General features: G+C 51.2%; 1 protein-coding gene across 1 annotated transcript in view; it reads left to right on the top strand.

Annotated features, from left to right (window-relative positions):
- Window positions 1-406: 406 nt before the first annotated feature.
- Window positions 407-8,390, top strand: part of CCDC62 (coiled-coil domain containing 62) — a 35,948-nt gene continuing 27,964 nt past the window's right edge. Inside the window, exon 1 of the mRNA XM_060249164.1 lies at window positions 407-499. Coding sequence (XP_060105147.1) covers window positions 407-499 — 93 coding nt within the window. The remainder of the gene's footprint in view (window positions 500-8,390) is intronic.

Here is an 8,390-nt window from a genome sequence, read left to right as displayed (position 1 = left end):
TCCCGTTTGCAAGCAGAGAATCTCCCTCCCGAGCCCTTTTCCATCCAGCCAGCCATCAATGGGCCGGGAGGGAGGGCGCGTGGATGGGAGGGGGCGGGCAGGGCCGCGGCGATTGGCCGCTCGGCGAGGGGGCGGGGCGCCTCCCGCGGCTGGTGAGTGGCTGCCGCGTCTGGGGGGGGGGGAGAGAAAGAGGAGGAGCCGCAGTTCCCCTCGACGCCCGCCGGGGGCGCCCTGGCGCGCCTTTCCCTCCCGCTGAGCCTGGTCGGCGCGCCGCCGGTGCTGCTGCTGCTGCTGCTGTTGCTGGCGGAGAAGCGACAAGCGGAGCGGAATCCGGAGCGACGGCAGCAGTAGCCCGGGTGGGATCGGGACTCGGAGCTTCTCGGATTGTCCGTGCCGCGGGGGCGCCATGAACACCATCAAGAACGTGCCGGCCCGGGTGCTGAGCCGCAGGAGCGGCCACAGCCTGGAGGCGGAGCGGGAGCAGTTTGACAAGACCCAGGCAAGGCGCCAGACGGGGAAGGGCCGGGGATGCACGGCGGAGCGGGGTCGATGCAAGGAGGGAGCGAGAAATGCACCGGGGGGGGGGGGCGCAGTGCAGACAGCCCCCCCCCTTCCCGCATGCATGTGCCCCTGTCTCTCCCCGCCCCCGGTCCCTGCACGCCTTTCCCCGCCGATCCTGCACGCCTGACCCTCCCCTTTTATTATTATCCCCCTCTCGCCTTCTGTCCTCGCTCCCTTGGGGAGGGGGGGGGGCTTGTCAAACGGAGCCCTCGTGCCGTGCATGGCTCTTACGGAAGGTGATTGGGGGGGGGGGAAGAGAAATACAGGAAATGGGATTTCACCCCCACCCCCATATAGGAAAAGAAAGGAGGTGGATTCTGCACGGGGTGGGGGGAGCTGGAAAGAGCAAAAGACAGGACGGGTTGTTGTTTTTGAGCAGGGGGAGTCTGCCCTAGTGCGGCTTGGGGGGAGGCGGTCAGTCTGATCTCAAGCAAGGGAGACAGAGAGAGGGAGGTTGAACAAAGCAGGAGTCAAGGGGCACGTTTCAGACCAACCGGTTTTTATTTGGCACGTACGCTTTCGTGCGCTCTTAAGCACACTGCCTCCTCGTCTGTTGAAGCGTGCTTAGAGAGCACACGGAAGCTGACGCGCTCGATGAAACTTGGTTGGTCTTAAAGGTGCCCCTTGACTCCTGCTTTGTGCAGCTGTTTCAGCCCAAGAGGGCTGCCCGCTTGGATCTATGGGGGGGGGGGGATCAAAGCGTGTTTGCTTCCAGTGGGCAGTGCAAGCACTTGGGGGTGGGGTGCTTGAGGGCGGTGGGGAGTTGCATGTATGTTGGGGAGCCTGTCCAGGGGTTGCATTAGCAGCTTGGAAAGCGGGTGCGCGTTGCATGTGGATCTTGTAAGGGAGGGGATGGGCTTTCCTGCCCTGAACTCCCACATCTGAAGCTTTTGCCTTGAAATTCTTCCGTTGCCCCTCCCGGGCCTTGGGGGTGCCTGGCCCTTGAAGCAGTTTCACACCCCAAAGAGGGGGAACCGGGAACCCATCTGGGGTCTGCTGGGATAGGGACTGTCCTGGAGTGGGTTATGTGGCCTGTGGGGTCTAGGAAGGAACATAGAAGTATTCACTGCAGCAGGAAGTGGCAGCTGCTCTGGTGGGCCGTTAGCCTAGATCCAACATGGCTTCTCTTATGTTCTTACGTCTGGGGCTGTGATGCTCTGTGTTCTTGGTGCTTGGGGGTGCAGCAGTGGGAGGGCTTCTGGGGTTCTGGCCCTGCTGGTGGACCTCCTGTTGGCCCCTGGGTTTGGGCCACTGTGTGACACAGAGTGTTGGACTGGATGGGCCATTGGCCTGATCCTACATGGCTTCTCTTATGTTCTTATGTGACACAGATTGTTGGACTGGATGGGCCATTGGCCTGATCCAACATGGCTTCTCTTATGTTCTTATGTGACACAGAGTGTTGGTCTGGATGGGCCATTGGCCTGATCCTACGTGGCTTCTCTTATGTTCTTATGTGACACAGAGTGTTGGACTGGATGGGCCATTGGCCTGATCTATTGCGGCTTCTGTTATGTTCCCGTGGGAGCCTCTTGTAGGTAGGTGTGTCGTTTTGCCTCTGGAACTGAAAGAGCTCTCCACCGTCATCCACATGCTTAACCATCCAAACTTGCTTAACGTGAGCGCCATATAGAATAAACGTCAGATGTTTGAGAGCCACGAGACATCCACACGCCTAAAGAAAAAAATTACGTTGCTTTATTCTGGGCTCGTTTGTGTTATCCATTTACGAAATGTACACAATCGATATTCTTTGGAATGGAGCGGGGGGAGGGGAGCTGCATTTTTGTAACTCTTCTATAATTTGGGGGAGAGGATAAAGATTAGTCTGTCGAATGCGAGTTTGTGTTACAATTCTGCCTTTCCTGTGTGTGTAATGCTTCCTCTTTGGCCTGGCCTGTGTGACTCTACGTGTGGGGCATGAGCATGTGATGAGAACACACACCGTCAGGAGAACTACCACCCACTGTGACTCCCTGAGTTTTGTTTAGCGTTTCTGTTACCCGTGATGGTTTAACAAGCAGCATGCATTGAGGGAGGGGACGTTAACCTTTTAAAAACAAGAACCTCAGTGTCTGCTGTCTGCCTGGAAGATCTGCCTCTCCCTTCCATGGTCTTTAATCCCTTTGCACTGACTGTACCTGAAGTGTAGACTTCAGCTGTAATGGTAAGGATACTCTGTACATGCCTCCGGGCTTGATTTATCCTGCTCTTTCAGCCCTGTGGTTCAGAGTGATAAAGCTGCAGTACTGCAGTCCTAAACTCTGCTCACGACCTGAGTTCAATCTCGGCGGAAGCTGGGTTCAGGTAGCTGGCTCCAGGTTGACTCAGCCTTCCATCCTTCCGAGGTCGGTAAAAGGAGTCCTCGGCTTGCTGGGGGGGGGGGGGAAGCGTAGATGACTGGGGGAGGCAATGGCAAACCACCCCGTCAAAAGTCTGCCGCGAAAACGTCATGATGCGACGTCACCCCAGAGTCGGAAACGACTGCTGCTTGCACAGGTGATTGATAAAAAAAAAATCAGTGATAGCTGTTCTTTTTCACAACTTGAGTCTTGGGGCGTGTGCTTTTAGGGCAATTTGTTATTTTCCCCTGGTGCGTAACGTCTAGCTTGGCTGTTGGTAAATGCGTTTGCGTAACGGAGGATTTCTGTATGGTTTTGTCGGGATGGCGGCGTGCGCCGGGGGAAGGGGGCGGCTCTTGCTTCTTCCCCGCCTGGTCCTCTTCCTACCAGCGGTGTATGTTTCAAAAGGAATCCTTTTGGCGGCTGAAAGAACCACTGGATCTCTCGCAGCTTGATCTTTAGTGGGCCGGAGCCCACTTTGAGAGATGTAGGAAGCATTATCCTCTGCCAACATCTGTCAAAGTGCGCTCTGGTTACACTACGTGTGGTTGTCTTTAAAAGATGCCTAACTGGCTGATTTTGTGGCATCACAATAAAACAACTGTTGCCCTCGTTTTTTCAAATCCTCCCCTCTCCATCTAGAGCAGGGGTGTCAAACCTGCGGCCCAGGGACTGAATCGGGCCCAGTGCAACTGGATCTTGTCTGCTTCCTTCCCCCCCCCCCCACTCGCTTCCTTCTGCATCTCGGCTTGCTTTGCTGAGATGCTCAATCGCACAGGAGCTACAGAGCAAAGCCTCGATTTTCTCCGTTGGTTGAGGCTCCTCTGCCTCCTGGAGAAGGAAGGAAAGAGCCAGAGCTTCCTTTGCCCAGTTCCCTGGATCCCATGGGAGAAATACAAAGAAAGCACCTTTAAGACCAACAAGCGCTAATGTTTTAAGCGTGTTTTATTTTAAGGGTTTTTTTTTTAAAAAAGAAATCTTTAATTGTGTGTGTCTGCGTTCTTTACAAAGTTTATATCTCCGCTACCTCATCTTAAATAGGTACACACATGGCCTGGCCCAACAAGACCTCATTTATGTCAGATCTGGCCCTCAAAACAAACGAATTTGACACCTCTGATCTAGAGCCAGGGTGGTAGTAGATAGAGTGGTGGACTAAGTCCATGGGTAACCCAGGTCTGAATCCCTGCTTCTGCCCTGGAAGCTTGCTGGGTAACCTTTGGCCCATCACGGACTCTTGCTCTGGCCTTTCCGACAGGGATATTGTGAGAAAAGGGAGGACAGGAGAATTATATTCTAAGCTAGGGGTGGCCAAACTTGCTTAACACAAGAGCCATATAGAATAAAACATCAGATGTTTGAGAGCCACCAGACATCATGAATTCAGATGTTTGAGAGCTGCAAGACAGGAAGGGAAAATGGAAAGAAAGGTAGAAAGAAAGCAAATAAATAGCTGGGGAAGAGGGAGGTTGAAGGAAAGGTGGAGGGCGGGATATAAATCCAATATCTTCATCTACCTCACAGGGTGTCTGTTGTGGGGGAGGAAGGGAAAGGAGGTTGTGAGCCGCTCTGAGACTCTTCGGAGTGGAGGGCGGGATATAAATCCAATATCTTCATCTACCTCACAGGGTGTCTGTTGTGGGGGAGGAAGGGAAAGGAGGTTGTGAGCCGCTCTGAGACTCTTCGGAATGGAGGGCGGGATATAAATCCAATATCTTCATCTACCTCAGAGGGTGTCTGTTGTGGGGGAGGAAGGGAAAGGAGGTTGTGAGCCACTCTGAGACTCTTCGGAATGGAGGGTGGGATATAAATCCAATATCTTCATCTACCTCACAGGGTGTCTGTTGTGGGGGAGGAAGGGAAAGGAGTTTGTGAGCCGCTCTGAGACTCTTCGGAGTGGAGGGCGGGATATAAATCCAATATCTTCATCTTCTTCTATCTTCTGAATGTAAATAAATCAATGCATGAGGTGCAAAATTCTCCCGTGCCTGTACGGGCCGTGCCCTGCCTTTAAGGCTCCGATACAATAATATTGAGAGGAAGTAGAAAGGAAAAAAGACATAATGAAGTACAAAGAAGAGAAGTACATAAATCATAAAGCCTGCTTCGGCGGGGAGGGCGGGATATAAATACAATAAATAAATGAATAAAATGAAAGTAACCAGATCAAAAAGTACTTATAATGCCATTAAAGAAACACATAGGAAAGAATGTGTTGTCCGAGTACCTCTTAGCATGCACAGAGTGCCTTCGCCCCCACCCCGATACTGACAATCCGGTCTCTCGCACTTAGAATGATCAATGGAGCCAGGCTTCCTCCTGAAGCCACTCAGAGCCCTGTCGTCTCACCCTTGAACGGCTAAGTGCCTTCTCTGCTTCTCTCGTGGAGTATTTTGAGAACAAAACTGAAAGGCCTTTTTATCTTTGGGAACTATTTATAACTTCGAGTGACTCTCCTGTGCAACCGCCGAGCTCTTTGTAGGTCATTTGCTTTTGCTGTTGGTTTTGGAGGGCAGTTGATTTGAAGGTCCTTTAAAAACACACACACAAAACCCAGCTGTTGCGAGTGTGGAGACACCTTGTGTTGGTCGCCTCCCAACTTCCCAGATGTTCAGATGGCTGGCAGCGCAACCCCCCCTCCAGGCCGGGGGTGGGGGGACACCAAGCCTTTGCCAGGAGAGGAGGAGCGGCCGACTGTTTACAGAAGTGGGGGGGGGGGTCAGGAAGGGGCCTTCCTAGAGAAGCACGGGCTTGTTCTGCTTAAAAAATTAAGCAAGGGACTTTAAAAGTTCCCCTCCTCTTTTGGCGTTTGTGCTCGAACCGTTAGAGGCCTGAGAAGCAGGCTGGTGACCATACTCCCGATCTGTGCTAGTGTTTTCTAGTTGGGCATATTTGAAGACTTTTGACAGTCCATCGCACTGCAAGAAGATCCAATCACTCAGTCCTAAGGGAAATCGACTCTGACTATTCCTTGGAAAGTCAGATGCTGAAGCTGAAGCTCAAATCCTTTGGCTACCAAAAATGAGAAGGGAGCACTCCCTGGAGAAGACCCTGATGCTGGGAAAGACAGAAGGCAAAAGAAGAAGGGGACGGCAAAAGACGAGATGGCTGGACAGCGTTACTGATGTAACAAGCACGAATTTGAGCAGACTTCGGAGGATGGTGGAAGACAGGAGGGCCTGGCGTGACTTGGTCCATGGGGTCGCAAAGAGTCGGACTTGACTGTGCAACTGAATAACGACAAATATTGAAATCTAGAGAGGCGAAAAGTTTCTCTAGTGATTGGGATCAAGCAGCAAAACAAGCGGCAACCCAGTGACAAACGCGGCAAGGAAAACGACTGTGTCGTACAAAATAAAGAAATGTTTACAAAATTTTTCATCTGTTTTTATTATTCCCATGCATATCGATGTGTACAAAAGTAACCGTTTCAAATATAATAGAGATGGTGCCAAAGTCTACAGCAAACAGTCTCAAAGATGGGCAGAACTCCGCTTTACCCATTGTCTCCACAGTTGCTCAGTGTCATAATTTCATATCTTTCAGATATTCACGTGTGGAGTCCAATTCCTGTAAGTCGTTAGGTGTCTAAAGTAGAGTTCTGCCCATTTGTGAGTCTGTTCGCTATGGACTTTGGTATCATCTCTATTATATTTGAAATTGTTACTTTTTAACAAATAGATATGCATATGAATAATAGAAACAGATTTTAAAAAGTAAATATTTCTTTTTTTTTTATGGCACGGTCGTTTTTCTTGCTGTAGTGACTGAGATCAGATCTATCGGAATACCTGACCTTGCTTTGAAGACTTGGGTGACCCTAGTTTTTATATTTAGTTCCCCACCATCCCTCATTAGCAGGGCTGTCGGAAAAGGGATGACCCCCTCACACTTTTTCTAGCAAATGAGAAAGACTCCTGCTTTGAACACATTGTACCCCTTCGGTGTGTGTGCACAAAAGGGTACAGAAAGGGTACATTTGGCTTTGAGGCAGGCCAGGTTTCAGCAAACGGTACGCCTGATGTGTTGCTTATTAAAACACACAGGTTATCCATGACACTACAGGGTGCCCTATCGTTTGGTTGTTTTCCCCCCTCCCCTGTGTGTTTCTGGGTCCTACATAGGTACCCTGACTGTGAAACTGGCATTCTAATAAACCAAGTAAAAAGTCCAGTAGCCCCTTTAAAACTGACACATTTTATTGTAGCATAAGCTTTCTCGAAAGCTTATGCCGCAGTAACATTTTGTTGGTCTTAAAGGTGCTACCAGGCCAGGGGTGACTCAACTTGCTTAACGTAAGAGCCGCGTAGAATAAACGTCAGATGTTTACGAGCTGCAAGACGCGAATGTCAGATGTTTGAGAGCCGGAAGGAAGGCAAATGGGAGGGGAGGGAGAGGTGGAAATAAAACAACTTTAAATGCATTCTCCTAGCCACCAGCTGGTTTGACTCGGGGTTGTGATATTAAAGGAGAGAAATGCCTTCTCCAAGCTGGCTGGCTAGGCGGCGGGGCTTCAGAGAGCGAGAGGGAGCAAGGAGGTGGAGGGCTCCAGGAATTACCAGGTCGCGAACAGGACAGCTGACAGAAATAGCGGGAAAGTTGTGGTGTTGAAGGTGAGGGAGCCAAAGGGAGAAAAGGGCGGCTCGCATTCCCTACAATTGCAGACTTAGCAGGTGTCTCTAGAGCCCTGTTATTATCACCATCATAACAATCCCTGGCCAAACCACTGTGACGTCAGAGGAGAGTCACAACAAGGACTCTGAACTCTTGAGGCAGCAGGCCTTTGAAAAACCAGGGCAGTTCTTGTGAGGGAAGTGGCCATTATCATTTGCTGAGTGAAAAACTGCACAGAGGGTGTGAGAAGAAGGAGACGAAGAAGAAGAAGACTGCAGATTGATATCCCGCCCTACTCTTTTAATTAGAGGCTCAGAGCGGCTTACAATCTCCTATATCTTCTCCCCCCACAAGAGACACCCTGTGAGGTGGGTGGGGCTGAGAGGGCTCTCCCAGCAGCTGCCCTTTCAAGGACAACTCCTGCCAGAGCTATGGCTGACCCAAAGCCATTCCAGAAGCTGTAGGTGGGGAAGCAAATCCAGTTCTCCCAGATGAAAGCCCACGCACTTAAACCACTACACCAAACTGGCTCAAAGTCAGGCGAAGGAAAAGTGTACTTGAGAGGCAGAAAGCTTGCAAAGCCCCAGAGAGCCTAGGATGGGAAGCAGCAAACGGGGGAATTCAGGGACCGGCCCTTTCCCGCAACTCCCAATCCACGGGAGTGAAATTGGTGGCAATAGGATTACGCATGAGATACCAGAGGGTGGGGCTTAGGGCCGAGAAAGACAAAGCGTTCACATTCGGAGTCTGAGCACTGATCCACTGGAGAGGCAGCGTCTCTTAATGGGATTGAACCTGTGACTATCCAAAGCATGTGCTTGGCTTCTGAGCTGTGGCTCCCAGCTGCTGTCTGGAGAAGAAGAAGGAGAAGGA

The sequence above is a fragment of the Heteronotia binoei genome, chromosome 11 (genome assembly GCF_032191835.1).
Source record: "Heteronotia binoei isolate CCM8104 ecotype False Entrance Well chromosome 11, APGP_CSIRO_Hbin_v1, whole genome shotgun sequence".
Lineage (NCBI taxonomy): Eukaryota > Metazoa > Chordata > Lepidosauria > Squamata > Gekkonidae > Heteronotia > Heteronotia binoei.
Note: the sequence above shows the minus strand (reverse complement) of the source record. Positions and strands in the feature narration are given on the sequence as shown.